At 39.7% G+C, this 19,183-nt stretch overlaps 1 protein-coding gene across 5 annotated transcripts; it reads right to left on the bottom strand.

The window, feature by feature from the left end:
* Window positions 1–1,703: 1,703 nt before the first annotated feature.
* LOC103701463 (pumilio homolog 5-like) lies at window positions 1,704–18,100 on the bottom strand. Of its 5 annotated transcripts, none has more exons than XM_088716247.2 (11): window positions 17,869–18,100; window positions 15,870–16,669; window positions 13,765–14,851; window positions 13,416–13,659; window positions 13,170–13,311; window positions 12,918–13,025; window positions 11,351–11,563; window positions 11,125–11,235; window positions 4,835–5,029; window positions 3,263–3,434; window positions 1,704–2,152 (listed from the first exon to the last, which is right to left on the bottom strand). In XM_088716247.2, exons 2-11 carry the CDS (start codon window positions 16,512–16,514, stop codon window positions 2,130–2,132), a joined length of 2,940 nt encoding a protein of 979 aa, XP_088572373.2. In that variant the 5' UTR covers window positions 16,515–16,669; window positions 17,869–18,100; the 3' UTR covers window positions 1,704–2,129. The 5 variants fall into 5 exon arrangements, with proteins under 5 accessions (XP_088572373.2, XP_088572374.2, XP_088572372.2 ...); XM_088716248.2 differs by having other exon boundaries at window positions 1,704–2,006; XM_088716246.2 differs by having other exon boundaries at window positions 13,416–14,851; window positions 17,869–18,046.
* Window positions 18,101–19,183: the final 1,083 nt, after the last annotated feature.

Below are 19,183 nucleotides of genomic sequence, written 5' to 3'. Positions count from 1 at the left end.
AGGATACTGCTGCAACGTTTATCAATGACTTCTTAAGGTCACAAGGTATGCCTCGACTTTTTTTTTTTAAGTTTATTTTTACGATTTTTTGTGTTCTACAAGGTATCCATGAAAATCTTATATATTTTACTTCACATTTATTTTGTTTCGCAATGGAGAGACATTGCCAGGTTCACAATCTCATGACCTTTATCAAAGAGCAGTGTTTGCTGAGCGCAGGAATCTTGCACAAAATTATAAAGCTGACTCGTAAATCTTCCTTGGGGTTGCGAAGCAAATCTCACGGCATGCCCTGATTTTCCCTTTTCATTATGGGAGTTCTATCACATCACAGCTTTGCCGGAGTTTTCCAGCAACCGACCACGGTTTTTCTTCACAAGTGTCACGAGCACTTCAAGAGGCAGTAATCAGTTTGCTGTTTAAAGGGCATTAAATAATTAAGATTATACCAGGAATGCCATAAAAGATTTGTAGCAGGAGGAAAAATAGATGCTTCGTCAGCAAGAAATTGTGGATGTTCAAGGCAAAATATCATGTGACGCAGCGATTGGATGATCAATGCACATTTTCACCCCCATTAGGCGACCGTTACAGCATGAGCTCAATTACCGTTCCAAATTGAATGAAAAAAAGAACTCGAAATTTTTTTATTCTTGGAGAATTGATATCCCCGGATCTCAATCACGATAATTTCTGGTACGGTTGACAGTACAAGTCATTTTGTATATCAGTGGAAAATACTCAGCATGGATACAGAAAACACGACACGAATCTTACAGATTAAAAATCATCTCCAGTGCTTTTTTTTTTCCTTATATAAATCTCATGGTATCATGACCATGTAATGCTTCAGCTACTACGGTTTGAGAAAGAGAATTATAATCATCCGCGCCAAGATTTACACCAACCAAGAATTGAATCTAAAACTTTAATCCCACGCCCCCTCCCCCCGTGGGGTCAAACATAATTGGAAGCAGCAAATTAGTCTTGAGATGTTCCGCTCTGTTTGGATGCCGGAAGAGCTTATCAGCTGATAAAGATCTCCCGGCCACTGTTTTTGGCTCTAAAATTATTATAGAAAACAAACAACCAATAAGGATTGGTTTAATCAGTTCAATAACTTAAAATAAAGAACAACTTACACCACCATCGGAAATTTTTTTTTTTCCGGTTGATCACCATCGGATTTTTCGAACTCCCTCACGAGAAGGAAGTTCTTAAAGGGCGGAAAAGAACACCCGGAATCCAAACAGGGCCTTAAAGGAACACAGTTCCAAGGCACCGATGCCCAGGTTCAGAATCCAAAATAGCTCACGATCGTCGAACTCTCCAGCCATATCTCTCGTATATTTTACCCACATTTTGATATGATATTTATTTGGTTCTTCATTTGCATGAATACCGCGGCCAGAGATCAACAGGAAGCTGAATTGGGGTTATCTTGTTCTGATCTGTGGTTTTTCTCCACCCAAGGATCAAATAGAGCTGCCAGCTACTGGTCAATCGCTGACTTCAACAATTACTGTAACACACTAAAAACTCCTGCTTACTGGGGCACGCCAAGTTCAAAAATTATATCCTGATATATAATCCATGGTTAAGCAGGTCCAGGTCTGAGAGATCAGAATCAATATTCCATTTCTACTTAATCAAAGGAGCACTAATGGATGGACACTCTCCACACAAGAGGCTGAATCTAGATATTGCATAAATATATTATATCATATCGCCTTAAATAAGTCGTATATAACACATGTAGAACAGGATTTACTAACTTTACAGTGTCAAACTACCTACGCTACGAGCCCTGACCTGTACATTCTGAAGGCAGTTGAAAGCTGCTCCCGAGAAAATTTGGCAGGGGAGAATATCCAGGATTTAGTTACTCTTCCTGTATGAGCATAACCCGAGAGCATTTATGTGAGTGGAGCTCCACCTGATACCATGTACTGACGGATGTTGGTGTGTGCTGTTGCTGAAATTTCATGATAGAGACGCACCTGCTTCTGCATGGGAGCAAGAATGAGCAATAGGATTAGTAAAAAGCTACGATACTTACAACCAGCGAACCTCATCTTATCAAATAACTTGGTTATTGCCCCCTAAAGAGAGGTGCTGTTGCCGAAATTTCATGATAGAGACGCACCTGCTTCTGCATGGGAGCAAGAATGAACAATCGGATTAGTAAAAAGCTACTCTACTTACAAGCAGCAAACCTCATCTTATCAAATAACTTGGTTATTGCCCCCTAAAGAGAAAGGTGCTGAGAAAAATAACGGACTTCCCTTGATTATGGAAGTGGACTTCCCTTGATTATGGAAGTACAAAATCCCGCATTTACTTCAAAAAAATGACAACAATTAAAGACAAAAGCCCAGAATTTTTCAGATTCTATTCATATATCTGCAATACAGATCATGAAATTATTGACTATTTTGTGAGGGTCCGTAGGCAGTTGCGATGATGGTCTGCAAGCCTACACGTTGCTTCAAGTATAACTCGTTCAGTTAAATTCGATTAACTGCAAGATAAGGGATTTTATAATTTTGAATGACGGTATTGGATCTTGAATAACTACTGTTACTCAATTTTTTTCAGAATTCAATAACTTGCAATGGAAAAGTTTAATCTGTAGATGAACATTTAGCTCTGCAAATGAACATTAGATTGGATATTGATTTTTCATATATTTAATATATATATATATATATATATATATATTTGTGTTCTTTTGGGCTATATATTTGACACTCAATCACCTCTTCTCATAGTCGAGGAAACCCAAAATCAACTGCTTTATCAGCAATCAAGAGACAACTTTCCTTTTATAAATGAAAAGTTTCCTGTCATTCTCAAGACAACTAGCTACGGCCTGTACCATATCAATATATCATCAGTCAACCATACTTTCTTTGCTTTAATCATAACAAAGATATCGGTTGCTTTATCTTTTGGATGGTGACTATAAATAATAGAACCCATATATAATAAAGCATGGACTCTGATTTATGGCACTGCTGGTTAGACCTGCAGAAGTATGACAGTATATAAACTAATGTGAACAATCAATAAGTTTACCCTGATGTTCAAATTAACATTATGGTAGGAAGCAGTTAGACAGTAGTAAAAAGAGGAAGCTGTGGAGCAGATTAGAGTTTGAATATTGAGGTTTTGCTAATGAGTGAAACAATTCTTTTTTTCACGGTAAATTTCATAGTCTAAAATATCAAACTAACTTTAGCATGAAGAAAAAAGTCCGCACCTTCACCACATAGCTGTTCAACCCGAGCAACAATATGCTTCCCATAAGTGTATTTCTTCAGGGATTGCAGATGAATTTTTACGCGATTAAGCAAAATTTCACGCTGTTTATCAGAACAGGTTTCAAGGATCTTCTGAACCACATAGTTTGCAAACTGATCCTTCATCATTATCTACAAGATAAATGCCACAATATAAGAACTTCTAAACCATAAGCGAAGGTGAAGAATCCATGTAATATGAAGCACAAGACCAGTTCCATAAATGCACTTATTATCCTAGATCAACTTGAATTTCTGAACAACACAGGCAGCACAGCCAGTGTTGTTCCTATGTACAACTACAAAAAAATTTAACAGTGAAAACTGAGAAGTGTGCAGCGATGCTATCTGAACTGAGTACAACTTATGCAAGAATTACAGTTGGATACTAGAAAATGTCAATTCATTTCCTAAACCTCTTGAAGCAAACAAATGATCAAAAACTTTCTTAAGATTGAAAAAGGAGAGAGAGAGAGAGAGAGAGAAAACAGCCCAATGAATTCATCCTCCAAATGGAGGAAAGAAAGCTGTGGCTGTTTTGGTGATTCTTTAAATTGCATGGTAAATTATTATTACATTCCTATTTAATTGAACCATGACGTTTTCATTTACAACTACGACTCAGGATGCAGCGAGTGGAAGCAACATATATTTCACAAATATCAAATGAAGCTGTGTGGGTAATGAAATATTATCTTCACATGAAGCATTGATGCTCATACATTGTGCTGCATCTGTCACTAGGCCCCACAATGCATCCAAGAAGTGTGTCACATGATGCATCGATTAAATAAATCAGCAATCTGCCGCTGATAACTGGTAGGCCAAAAGGTTGGATCATTTAATCTCTGATCACCATGGTGGATAACATACCAGATATACAAAGAATACACTATGTGCACAGTAATTACAGCCCATATCCAAGTACATTAGCAGATGAATACTTAGCATAATTACTACATGAAAAAAAAAAAATTGTGTGAGCATATTCTGACAGAAACTTAATATAGCCTCTTCAATATTGTAGCTTGGACTATTAAGGATGAGAGACATTATTCTTGGGAGCATATATAAGGTTATCCTCAATTTTGGTGATAAGAAGTGACAACTATCATCAGTCTTCATTTTCCCCCGACCATGAAATACAAAGTACCTAATAACACAAATGCTACAAGACTAGCAAAGCAACATATTTTTAAATTTTACAGATGGATCTGTTCTAGCAGGCATTAGATATGTAAGGGGTGTCCCAAAGCATGAGGCACCCACCACTATAAGGTCCAGGAAGGGCCAAATATGTACAACCTTAACTCCGCATGCGGAGAGGCTGTTTCTATATTTCAAACCCATTACACCCGAGTCATAATGGAGCAACCTTACCTTGCACCAAGGCTCACCCTCTAATATGCATTAAATACATGTAAAAATGCAAATGTTGATGATTGTCAATTATTGATAGTCTAGGAGAGGAAAGCATAAGATAGTTTGCTCGGGTTTCTTATTTAGCAAATTTCATAAGCGTAGTAGCATACCAGTAAGCTGTCATTTTCTTCAGTCTGTCCAACTATTTCCTCAAGCAAGTGCTCCCGTTCTGCAGTATTACCATGCTCAAAACACTTCTCAATAACATTAGATGCAAATTTATGCTGGCTCATCTGTACAACTTGTCCAGCTAGTTTGTTGATAATTTGGCTTCTTTCATGTGGCTTTCCTCTCTCTAAAACATGCTGCAAGTAATGTATTTACGTTAGACTTGGCTGCAACGAATAAATAATATTTTTTATATTTCAACTATCAAATAAAAAATAAATTAAGCAGAAGGTGTAAAATATCAACATCAGATCCTGAGCCAGATCAAAAACACTTGTCCATAAAATAAGATGCATAAAATTTTTGTCATAATACTCATACGAGACAACCCAAACACTGTTCAAATTCAATAATGAGAGGCTAATATTTGGATTTCCAATCTCCCTATCTTCAACACTTATGGGAGTTAAAAAGTACAGAAGCAAAAGAGATGTGGAACAAATTGGTGGAAGTTGTTGCTCCCTGAATCTCAAGTCTTTCAGGAAACTGGCATCCACCTAAAAAGATGATAAAGAGTATGCATATAATCTTGGGATTGCATAACTTTTGTGCTCAAAATCCTTCTGCTTCCTCATTTCTCTTCATGTCTCCTGCTTGTGGGATATATCACATGGATAAGCTGGCTGGCTGTTCAACAGGCTCGTAAAGCATGAGGTCTCCCAACCTACTACTGAAATATAATACTGATAATCAATTTTAATACTCATAATCACTTTTGGGCGAATGTACTTAAGACTAATATAGCACCAATATGACGCACTTTAGCCTTTAAAAGCTAAGACAAACACAGGAAGCGGGGAATAGAGTGGGAAAACTGGAGAAGCAAAGAAATAGAAAGGGAGAGGAGGGGGGCTGCAAAGACAACTTATAAGATAGCCGTCAAAACGATCTCTAGCTTCCCATATGAATGTCTCCTTGCCAACTCCATATTCATAGTTTCAAGGGCATCTGATAACAATATGATGCATTGAATTCAAGAAATTTCTCTCCACATGAACATCTGTTTTGAAATCCAAAAACTGTGATAACTTGTTACAAATGCTTTCCTGACTGTTTTTTTCTAGTAAACTCACACCTTTTTCCAAAATCCACGTCAAGTTTCAGCATATCGGGTTATTAAAAAAAGCCATGCATTGCAAAAAATCACAGATGAGAATGCATGAAAGCATAGAATATTATATGATACATTAAGGTGCTATTTGGCATCACTTTCATCTTTCTATTTTCAAAAACTAAAAAAAATAAATTACATTTTCATTTTTTTGAAATTATTAAAAATATAAATATAATATAAACTGACGATGATAGCGGACATGATGGCAGTGGTGATGAAAATAGTGCAGGCAGTGTTGGTTAGTGGCCTAGGGGAAGGTGGGACGGCGAAGATAACGGTAATGGCAGGAGCAGCAGCATTGGTAGCAAAGGTACTAGCAATGTGGCGCAGGCAACAACGTGGTGGGGCGCATCGGTCGGCCGCTGCCCACACCAAGCCTTTCCATGCCTTCGCCGCTGACCTTGGCGTCCTCCTTGGGTTTAGATGATACCTCGACCGAACTTAGGCAACACCAATGGATTTACTGATCGGAACTTCTTGAACTCCTTTCCACGGATCGGGATTACTAGCTGCAGCTTACCCCAAGGCTTGCACAAGAAGATCGGTACCCTTGGAATCCTTGTCCAAGGATCGAGATTACTGGCTGCAGCTTACCCCGATGATTGCACAAGTTGAATCAACTCACAAGCTAAGAACAATGAGAGGAAAGATTGTTAATTCGATTCCAATAAAACTAAAACAAGAACAATCTAGTGAGGGATTGATTTATCCCGACACTAGCCCAATCTAGCGGGGATTGGTTTATCCCACACTAGCCCAATCTAGCGGGGATTGATTTATCCCACACTAGCCCAAGCCTTAGACAAACCTAAGGCCGAAATACATAGGCACAAAGCCTCCCAAGCCCATAGGCCGACACACTCTTAGGTGGAAATACAAATGTCAAAAGATGTCCTCACTAGCCCTATCCTATCTCTTATATAGACCTAATACAAAAGCAATTCGAAATTCAAATTCAAACATTCAACGGAAAGGACATAAATTCAAATGATGTAGCCTTGAATCACGCCCTCATGAAAAGTCCTTGTTGGATGACACTTGGCCCCTCCAGAGTACTCCATCCGGCGCACATCAAGGCTGCAATTTTGGGCGCCCATGATTGTCACCCTTGAATGGAGTAGTCAATGCGCGCGGTTGATGACGTAGCTTGCGCACATGGCGGCCATTTGAATTTGAATGGCGGCCACTTGAATTTGAATGGTGGCCGTGATTGTCACCCTTAAATGGAGTGTTCCATGCACGCAGTTGATGACGTGGCTTGCACACATGGCGGCCATTTCAATTTGAATGGCGCCCATGAGTAGCATTAAAATTTAAAGCCCCATGCAAGGCTCGCTGCCCCGCGCATGGACGCGCGGTTCGCCAAACGTGGAACGCGCGCTGGCGCGAGTCCGAAAACCGTTTCCCCACTCGCGCCCGCGTCCCCGCCCGCGGGCACTATTCCCGGGCCTCTCCTTTTTATTCTTTTCTTTTTTTTGGCCTTCTCTTCTTCCCGACCCTTCTCTCCTTCCCAAACTCTCTCCTCTCCTTTTTTCCCCTCTCTCCTCCTCTCTTTCCCCCCTTCTCCTGCGAGCAAAGAAGGGGCCGGAATCGCACCGGAGAATGGGTGATCCTCGTCGGCCCGAGGAAGGAGGTTGGCCTGAGGGAGGAGGTAGGCTTCTTCTCTTCTTCTTCTTCTCCTCTCTCTTCTTCTTCCTCTTCTTTCCTCTTCTTCCTCTTCTTCTTCACCGATGCCGGTACCGGGCTTGTACCAGTGCGAACCGCACCGGTTCGCATCGGTACCAGGTTGAACCGGTGCGAACCGCACTGGTTCGCACGGGTACGGGCAAGGAGCCGTTCGTTTCCAACCCCAAAGGGATCGGAACCGAATTCTGTGGTTGTATCGTACCGATGCTGGCCAGCACCGGTACAGTACAGGCTGAACTGGTCGGTTCCGACGGTTCAGTAGACCAAGTGTCCCTCCGCCGAAGATGTACTCGTCCAAGCCTTCGTGCATGCGGCGAATTTCGCTTGGCTTGAGGCCGCCATGGTGAAATTTGATGGGGTCCTCATCACAGTGATGTCAGCGGTGGTGTGGTGGAGATGATGTCGATGGTGGCAAGGGTGCTGGCTATGTGGCGGAGACAACATGAAGTAGCAACAATGGCAGTGGTAGCAACATTGATGGCAGGGGCATCACCAACATGGTGGAGGCGGCGACAATTGTAGTGTGGTATAGTGGAGGAGATGGTGTCGATGATGGTGCTGAGGGTGTTGGCTATGTGGTGGAGATGAAAATCATGGCGACGATGGTGTTGCAGCAGCAACAACAATGGTGGAAGGGGAACCATAGTGATATTCCAAGGGCAATGATAACACCAACGGTGATATAGTGAAGGCAGCAATAATGGTGGGGTTGGTGGTGGTAACAACTAGAGACGACAACTATGATGGTGGTGGAGGCGGTGGCGATAGTTGTGAAGGTGATGGTGGTAAAACCATGAGTTTCTTGTTTTTAAAAGTATTGAAAGTAAGGATTTTTTTACTTTTATTTTTCTTGAAACAATGAAAGTGACTTGAAAGTAAGAATTTCTTACTTTTATTTCTCTAGAAATAATAAAAGTGACTTTTGAAAATATAATATAAAAATAATAGCAACAAACATATATTTTATCATGGTTTCTATGATTTTATTTTGAAAATAGAAAACCGGAACAAAAGCGATTGCAAACAAGCCCCAAGTGTTTTGGTAACAATGACCTCTCAAATTATATCATTTTATGCTCTTACTTTAACCTCAACATTTATGCACGATATTCATGGTTGGCATCAATAGTATTTCAGAAACAAGATTTTAGATGGTACTAGACCATGGTAATATCACGAAAAGTAATAAAATACGGTTATCGATAATATCAAATATGGTTATCAACAATATAAAAGAGAAAATTGAGTTATAAGGGGATTGCTCATAAGATGGATATATATGTATTGAAAGACTATTGGTAGTAGATAAATGGCTTGGGGCAGCCAAGTGCTACGACACTAGGCAAGCCGCCTTGACAAGTGCCCATGAGTCAAGGCAACCTAAAAATAATGAATTCAAAAAAAGTAACAAATACAAAGAGTGCCTTGTGACCTGACCTGGTACCATCCTGATTAGACTCAACCCCCTCCATTTTTGGAAACTGGTGGGTTGAATCAAGGTCTAAAATTGGACCCAACTTAGAAAAACAAGGTTAGGTCTAGATATTATATATTTTTGACCTGACTCGACCTGACCATATAATATCTAAGTCTACTTTGGGTCAACAAAAAATAGATCCGACGCAACCCAACCAGACCCAACCTGACTTAAAACCTAAGTTATATAAAATCCTTTTCCTTCACCCTAAATGACTTTTCAATTCAAGAATGGACCTTATTTAAACTAATCTCTTTATTCATCTCAACAATCCCATCTCCTCTCAACTACTTCCATTTAATTATAAAACAGTCTTATTTATAACATTCTCAAGTATATAAATAGTTATTTTTAAAATGATAGTTTGTAAACCTCCACCTTAAGAATGATTACTTTCTTGGATCAAATTCAACAAATTTTTTGAATGAAAATTCATGTTTAAGTTGACTTTATAATTTTATTTAAAAATTTTTAATGATTATATTTAATTATCAATTATTATTTTCTTATTACAAAATAATAGCTAAATGTTTGACCTGAACTGTAGGCTTGACCAACTCAGTCCCAACATGAACATGAACATTTTTGGTTAGATCCAAGTCATACTTGAGCCTGACCTTACTTGATTGACCTGTTGGGTCAAATCTATTCCATAGACCCCACCCCATCCAACCTAACCAAATCAACCAATGCCTTCGATCTGGGTCCAAAATCAAAATCCGGATATAAAACCGGATCAGGTCAGGGTCAAGCATGCCCCAAGTCAAACCCAACCCTTTTGCAGTCCTGAACAAAACATCTCAAATAAAATATGGTACATCGATGAAAAGAATCAAGTTTGGAAATATTCATATTAAATTCATAAATTGATCTCATCACCGATGCTAAAAATGATGCAAAGCGTTAAGGGAGGTGCCTAGGCAGCAATATGAAACTACCAAGCGTTCTTCCTGCAATAGGACTGCTCATTAGTAAATTTTGACACAACCATGAGGTTAATGTGAGGAGAATGTATTTGATGTCTCCTTGAAGGGACAACTAAAGCCGGAACATCATCTTTATTTCAATAACTCCATATTTAGCAGCTTCATAAAGGTGAATTTGACAGAGACGGTTAAGTTATATGGCTTATGTTAACATTTTTTTTGCTCTGATATATTACATTCTTGTTTCTCTGCTTTCTTGAAGAATTCATGCCTTTAGCGATGAACGAAAAAAGGGAGAAAGCTTTTTTCCCCCTTCAGAAGGTAGCCACCAAATCAAAAGGCTTCAAGTATTAGCAGTTACCATGTCATACCATAACCAAACTGTTATGAAACAAGACATGCCTCGTAATAAATCAAATTGAACTTCTCGGATACTATAAAAAAAGGGTATGATAAATACAGTTCAACATAACTAATCAGTATCCAAAACAAACCCCTATGCACTCATATTGTTTAGGTAGGACTGATACATACTTTATTTGCTTCAACCACAATTCCTCAAAACAAAAACCCAAAGTCAAAGCAAAGCATAAGAAACCTCGAAAGGAAATGGCAAAAGCAGAATTGAGAAAGGTAAAGCCATTTTGGTTTTTTAGTATTATCCAGTCAATCATTTAGCATGAATAAGAAATATTCAGAAACTACTTGTTAGTGTAATAAAACAACAGTAAAACTGAAACATGGGACTTTAAATGGAATCTTCAATTGGCTGGACATCACTCTGTTATACTTCTTTACAAGTATTGTTAAATTTACAAAACTAAGCATACACCGCAGGACCATTCTGTAATGCCAAAATTGTGATTGAAAAAAAAAACAAGTGAGAAACATTTCAAACTTGAACTTCACAGACATTTAGAAAGCATTTTTTTATCAAAGAATAAGGATCAGAAGGATAAAAGAAAGATTATTTGTCAACTTGACAGCAGAAATAGATCATATGGCAGAGAAAGGTGAAATGAACATCACCTGGGTAACATAATTGCCATACTGGTCTTGGGCAAGTTGGCAGGCTGACTGCAAAATCTCATCCACAATGCACTGATTTTGCAAATCATCTGTACAGTGCTCCAACACTCTCTACATCATATAACATGAAAATATCTGCCTCAGGAAATCAAAGACGGAACAAGAAAGAGAACTCAAGACAACAAGGGCAGGTAGGAAGTGGCAAATTCTTTAAGATTTTTCTTACCTGAATTACTCGGCAACCATATGGATGCATAGAAAGTGTTGCAACTTGACCACGCAAAGCAGAAATGACAAAACCAATTCTCTCTGTTGGTACACACTCAATGCACTTTTGTATTACATGGTTACCATTTTGATCACGTACACATCGCATAACATGTCCATCAAGTTCTTCGACAAGCTGTGTTTTCTGCTCAAGCTCAATAACCTCAAGAGCCTACAGTGAGCAGAAACTAGAATCAAAGAATGCATTAACCTGGATGACTTGAGATGAATGCTACAGTTCCATGATTTTCTCTATTGCTTCATAGTTTGTTGCATTTGATTGAACCTCCTTAACTCAAAAGGTTAAACGAACAAAAGATCCTTTATGCTTAAAGCACGCAAGAACTAAAGGTCCTTTTCTTTACCACTAAAGCGTTAATTTCCCCTTTGCAGCCAAATGTCCCAAGCAAAGTAACCCCCACAGTCCTTAAAATTATAGATCTCAAACGTTTGAAATGCTAAATGGTAGGAATTTTTAAATCAGAAGTGATAATCTAGTCACCAGCATCATGCTACAACTTTTTCTCATCAGACAGTGTTGGCAACCTCCAAATGCCTCAACCATGGTCATGCTGTACAACATCATTTCAGATTATATTCTGGATGCAATGCCAAAGGTTATAAGGACCAATGAGCCGCTAACGTGACCCAAAATATTGGGCCTCGAAACAGGCCTAATCAGCTACAGCATCACATTTACATTCCAGAATGAGACCGCTAAAATGTCATAGATCAGTTCACAAATACGTTATATATATGACATATGTCTCTTTGTATACAGAAGATTTTCCACCATTCCCTCTCCACCAATACTCACCATTCTGCTTTAAGCCCTCCCCCCCTAGGCCCCTGCCCAACACACGCTTCCCCTCCCTTCCCCCCTCCACCTTTTTCTTCTTCCTCTCATTCGTATGACCATCAAGTCCACAATACAATATCGATCCAGGCACCTAGACATAGCTGAGGTTCAATTCAAGCATGTGACTGGAGCTTAGGTATGGACATAGCTGACTCAACCCACTGCCACCCCTACAAATGTGACTCCACTTCAATTTCATATTTGAGTATATACAAAAATTCAGAGCACGCATCCAAGTTGCATTTGGGTACAGAGAAAAGGCAGTCATTTGCTACTTGTATCAGAACCTACCTTTTCCATACTATTCAGTAATGTTAGTTAAATAACCAGACATTTGAACTTTCACCACTTTATCTAAACAAAAGTTCCTAAATTACAAAGGCAGAGCTATTATTATAGGAATCAAAAACAGGGGATTTGATTAGTTTGAAAACCTACTTAACTATGAATTGGTAAAACCATTTTCAGTCCTAGAAAACCTTATTTTCTAGCAGTGTCCATCTCTAAATTAATGCATATTGCAAATCTGTTAACATTCAAAAGAACATTTTAAGCTTCCCCCAATGTCACTTGGTCATGGCATCTAAAATCAATCCAAATTCCAGTGAACCAAATAAAAGGATTAGAGTTGCAAAACAGATAGAAGACAGAATGAAGCATACAGTACCTTTTGAATTACACGGCAGCCATACATCTGAAGACTCAATGGCAAGACATGGTCAGCAAGTTTACTTGCAAGTTCTTTCCTCTGTTCAGCACTTCCATGCTCAAAAAACTGTAAAGACAAAAAATTGACCCACAGACCTTATCGCATTCAGAGACAAACCTTTAATCATTCCAGAAAAATGAAACTACAGAATAATCTTTTTACAGTAAAATTATCATTTAAAATAAAGAAATATACATCAGAACATTATACCTTTTGGATAACATAATTCCCAAAAACATCAATCATCAATGTCGAAGCATGTGGAAGAACCTCTCTAAAGACTGATGCCTTCTCTTCAATACTACAGGTTTCTAACTTTTGCTGAATAAATCGACTCCCATGCTGGTCAGCACTGATGACAAAGTAGATAACCAATTGTTTTGCTAGTTTATGCCATCTCCTACAATGCAAACAAGATGAGGCTAAAATCAAAAGAATCTGGAAATTATAACTTACCTGTATTCAACAATGTGTCCAGCAATATCAGATAGTTCATATCTACGAGTTTTGCTGGATTTTAACTCTTCCAGGAAAGAATATGATTTTGTATCTTCAGCCTTCTCACGCCCTCTTTGTCCCTGCCATCCAGAACAAGCACCTGCAGCTCTTCCAGAGTTAAATGGCAACCCAATATTATCATTTCTCCTTCCTGAAAAGCTTGTCCCAGCCACAGGTAATCCTTGATATGCTGGACTGGCTACTGGAGAGGTAGGGTACTGCATTAGCACACCAATATTTGGAGGGCTACCATAATAATTAGGACTTACAGTTTCCCCTTTTCTAGCAGTCAAAGCATTGAACCCACCAGTACTAGCAATCTGGAGCCTCTGATCAGGTGAATATGATGAAGGAGATGGCCCTTTCTGCAGATCATAATTAACCGGTGTGCTTCCATTGGCATTTCCCCTGGTTCCCAATGGATCATATGAACCTGCACCAGCATACATGTCTACAGAAGCATGATGAAAGCAAGGCACATATAAAGGATCAGGAAAAGTAGGCTGAACTGCTACACCAAACTGTCCATACATCTTATAGAAATGCTGTAAATCAATTCCAGGAATAATATTTCCCCCAGTAGTGACTCCGGAAGCTCTAGCATTAAAACTTGGACTGACAGGATTGTCATAAGGCATATGAATAGCACCATGAGGAGGATAGCCGGTTATCAATGGTGGCATAAGTGAGGTACTCAAAGCATATCCACTTATGCCAAAATGGGGAGGGTATAGGCTAGAAGGCTGCAAATTAGGGTAATATGAAGCTCCATAAGCAGCTGCAGAAGCATATAAAGGTGGCGTGATACCCGTGGATTGCACTAGTGGTTGCACTTCAACCGAGGATGACTTTGACTGTCCTTGAGAAAAATGATCCACAGGAGAACGGTGCACTCCTTGAGGCATTATTTGAGACCGAGAAAGCTGTGCCTGAGATGAGTCTCGTGCATGCAAGCCATTTTGTTGATGATGTTGCCTTGCATGCTGATTTTTGTGGCCATCATTGGATATCTTTAAGCTCTTAATGTCATTATCGATACTGCCAACATTTGAACCGGCCAGACTACTACGTAAAATACCAGTGTTCAAACTGGTGTCATCATTGCTCAAGTCTCCTCTTAGGCTTGAGTGGGGCCTTATCATTCTGCTAGAGGATGTTGAACATGGAACTGAGGCTGCAGCAAGATCACCATTGGACATTGAGTTAACTGAATGTACACCTGGGAGAGGTGCACGAGCAAAGCCCCCCACAGTGGATGTTTTCAACTCTGACTTAGAAGAATCATGCACACGGTTGACATAGCCATCTGAATCAGCTGCTTGTTCTGCCATACTGTGATTTAAGGGACGAGTCTGATTATTATATACAGGAGATGGAGTACGGGGAAAATCCTCCTGAAAGATAAAATGACAAAGCCTCAAATACACAATGCATCAAAAATAAGCCACAAATGGTATGAAAAATGCTCTATCATCAAGTATTAGAATGACCTATTTGTATATAGCATTTGACCATGCTTTCCATCACATCACAATTATGGCAATCACCACAATGATTTTTGAGTACATGGTAAGCAGACGAAGATTGGTTCATAATTCTAAAACATGGGTTCAAAAGAGCCAGCTAGAAAAGGAACGTTTTCACAAAATATTTTCAGTTCTGACCTACCAAAACAAGAAGGAATATGCACATTTCAACAAATAGTAAGGGTCATTCCAAACATAAAGTGTGCAATTTCATATAGAATACATGGTTGCGGATAAAAGCAAATTGGAATCAGTAGGATTCCTCAAAGAGATATAAAAATCAACATGTTGTATAACTATATAACAATAATGACTTCATTGGTGCTCCAAGTTCATCACCTGGATAAATAACTTGATAATATATATTAAATTAAAATTCATTCTAATATAATTTTATTAGAATTAATTAATATGTTATTACTAATATTTTATTACATTTACAGAGTAAAATATAATTTTACCATAAAAATTCACATTACCGATTTAGACTAGCTTAATTAGTCACCACATATGCAATTACTATGGCCAGTAATAAAAAATGCTAAACATTTTTATTTGCTTAAGTAATGGTCCCGCGATTATTAAATCATTAAAAGAATTCTGATTATTTCTTGTTTCGATATAATGCAACATGTTCCATTATATCTTATCTCAGCTACGATCATCTGAAATGAATGAAGCAATGAATTTTTTAACCTTTGTCTGGCAAAAGCGTGTTTCATTTTAGATCAAAATTCTAAATCAAAAACCAGACATCTGATGCTGAAAAGAACCAAAGTACCATATTTCATTAAAAGCATAAATATAGTGTCTTCATGAACACAAGAAAGAAACATTTACGGAAGAAGTGTACCAGGCAATTTACGAACCATAGTAAATACATTACCTGTATCAAATCTAGAAGGCTTTTGTGGCGCCCTTGAAAAGGATATGTAGATTGTCCTGGGATAGTATCAGCATTTTTTTCCTGCCAATTGTTAGTTTCCAGTCTAGGTGACCTATCGTCCTCAGGTTCCTCCTTATGGGTAGAGAGGGTAGGTCGAGAGATAAACAAAGATGCATTGATGCTGTCATCAAAAGAAGACATTCTCCAACCATTCCCGAACCCACCAATATGGTGCACAAGATGCCGGTTCTCCCGTGACATAAGAGGCGGAGGAAGCCTTGGGTTTAAATTCACATTGGAGCAATAATATGCTAAATAAGCTGGATGGGCACGGAGCTTCTCTTCCAACACACAACTTCCAGATGTGCCTAAATTTTCCAAGCTAGCATCAAAACCAGAGGCTTGCAGGCCTTTCAGGATATCAAATGCTGCACGAGAACCTTCCATGCTGGGAGGTGCACTTCCACTACGGCTAGGGCCAGCAGTACTCCTGTCTCCATGATAGCCGTTCCCTTTTAAAAGTAACCCGAAATCTTCTGCAGCTATACAACTCGTAGATGAAGAAAACGTTGCAGCATCCTTGCTTATGGGCCAGTTTCCAGCTCCACTGCCACCTAATAATCTCAATGGATTCTCTGTTGCCATTTATTTCCAGAAGCTAGCTTTGTTACAACAGCCTCTAAATCTTTGTAACATCAATTTTTTTTTAATCACAGTTTCCTTGAAAAAAGTTAAATCATGTCACTAGTGGCTGCTTTTGATTATAATCCCTGTCAAGTCCAGCTAAATTTTGTAACAGTCTGCAGTTTCAATGATGCACGTAAGGTCAGACCAGCAGACATGCAATTAAAAATTCACAGAAATTTGATTCATATAAGGGATCAAATGCCTGGCAAGACAACTATGGGCCAAGGAGAATTGGGGAAAAAAGTCATCTACTTAAACTAGTCAACAATTACATTAACAACTTCCGCAGGTCACTAACATGTTAAAATTTAAAATAGAAAGTTAAACAACTTGCTCCAACTCCTTCTTATACCAACAGAAAAGTGATTGACTGGTTCCATCAAAGGAGAAACAAGTGTAGGATCTTGGCAACCAGAGAGTGCACTTAGGAAAGAATGCTTACGTTCAGTGCCACAAACAGAGAAGCAACCTCTCAGCATAATAATTGGTCATGATTTATGTGCGCAGACCTGGCATTTTTTTTAGCAGCGCACTTACCAGTTTTGAGCTTACTCAGTAAGGACCAAGTTATACTACTGAATGAGGGGACCTTAACAAGGCAAAACTATATTTGGTGAAATAGTGAAATTGATAGCGAAAGCCCCCTCATATGTCGAGCAGTAAGGAATCTATACAAGCCATTACAAAAAGAAAAGTATCCAAAATATTAGGCTACCGAGATGTTCTCCATTTCTGTTACATAAGAATGTAACTTGTAACTATTGCAGGGAAACAGAACCGAAAAGTGGCAAAGAATCAAATTATAGAACCAAGGATGAAAAAAACAAGCATAGCAAGCCGGAAATACGTTCATCAAATCTAATCTACGACATATCCAAGACCCAGAACCAATAAAGAAATCACTGATCTTTCAATATGCCTGAGTTTCGTATTCAAAAATCTTTTTGATGCACCAAAACATAGAAAGATATAGAGCTAAAACTTTTACAGCACAAATTCCACAACTTGAAGGAAATTTCCAAATCCTGATCCTTCACCAACCTTCCATGCACCCCAAAATCAGAAACTTACTCCCAACTGACACAAAACAAAACCACAAAAAAACACTTTTTTCCAACACCAAAACGCTCAAAGTAACAACCCAAGAAAGAGAACACAATCTCGAATGCCTCGAGACTAATCAAAACCCTCAAGAATCGAGCAAACGCCACGAGGCCAAAGAAGCAACGAAGAACCCGGGAACAAGAGCGGATTTCCGAACCCTAATACCCTATTCGAGTATCGAACGGGAAGAAGGAGGGAGGATTCTCACCTGCTTTTCTGGCGAGGAGAAACCCTAGCACTCGGGGATCGTCAACGAATCCAGGAACAGTGATCTTTTTCGGTTTCCTCCCTCAAACCAAAGAGGAAAAACAGCAAAAGAGAGAAGGTCTTCTCGCTCGGTCTCTCACGGCCCCTCTCGCTTTCTCTCACGGCCCCTTCTAAACCCTCCGGGCTTTTGGAAATTTCTGCGGCAGAGCGGCCGAATGACGGAATTGCCCTCCAAGCAAACTCGGTTCCACTCCTCGCGTGTTATAGATCACTTTATTTGGCTGCACCACTTTACTCGATTTTACGTGACAGTAATTCTAAAGCCCTGTTTGGGGAGCTTTTGGACTGGCCCTCCAAAAATACTTTTAGATTAAAAACTATGTTTGGTAAACTTTTCAAAAAGTTGTTTCAACTTTTACGGGAAGCTGAAAACAGCTTTTGGGAGGAAGCTCCAATTTGGAGCTTTTGGGAGGAAGCTGTTTCAGCTTTTTCGGAAAGCTATATTTTTGAACAAAATACCCCCATTTAAAAAAAAAATCCTCCCCCAAAACCGTCTCACCGCCTGTTCCTCTCCCCTCCTGTTCCTCTCCCAACCCACCTCCCAACCCAGCCGCACCCTCCCCCCGCCGCCCGCCTGTTCCTCTCCCAACCCACCTTCCAACCCACCCGCACCCCCCCTCCCCCCCGCACCGCCGCCGCCGCAGCTGTTGTGCCTCCCTCTCCCCCGCCGCCGCACCCCCTCCCTCTCCCACGCCGCCGCCGCACCCCCTCCCTCTCCCCCGCCGCCGCATCCCCTCCCTCTCCCCCGCCGCTGTAGTGCCGCACCCCCTCCCTCTCCCCCGCCGCCGCCGCACCCCCTCCCTCTCCCCCGCCGCCGTAGTGTCGCACCCCCTCCGGCGCCGAGACTACCGCCGGCCACAGCCCGGCCCCCTCCCGCGGCCGCCGCGGCCTGGCCCCCTTTCGGTGCTGCCGGCCGCGCGGGAGGAGAATAACGGAGAAGGGGGCAGAGGAAGGAAGGAGAAGAAGAGAAGAAAAAAAGAAAAAGAAAAAAAGAAGAAAAGAAAATAAAATAAATGAAAAGAAAAGAAAAGAAAAGAATAAATAAATAAATAAATATTTATATAAATGAATGAATGAATGAATAAATAAATAAGATAATAAATAAATACATTTCAATGGATAAAATAATAAATAAATAAATGCATAAATAAAAATATATATACGAATGAACGTATAAATAAATAAATAAAAAGAAAAATAATGAGTGAGTGGCAAATAATCTGATCCTTATGATATTGATAAGTATAGTGAATTTG

The sequence above is a fragment of the Phoenix dactylifera genome, chromosome 2 (genome assembly GCF_051530095.1).
Source record: "Phoenix dactylifera cultivar Ajwa chromosome 2, Ajwa_hap1_PhDact_Kaust_v1.1, whole genome shotgun sequence".
NCBI lineage: Eukaryota > Viridiplantae > Streptophyta > Magnoliopsida > Arecales > Arecaceae > Phoenix > Phoenix dactylifera.
Note: the sequence above shows the minus strand (reverse complement) of the source record. Positions and strands in the feature narration are given on the sequence as shown.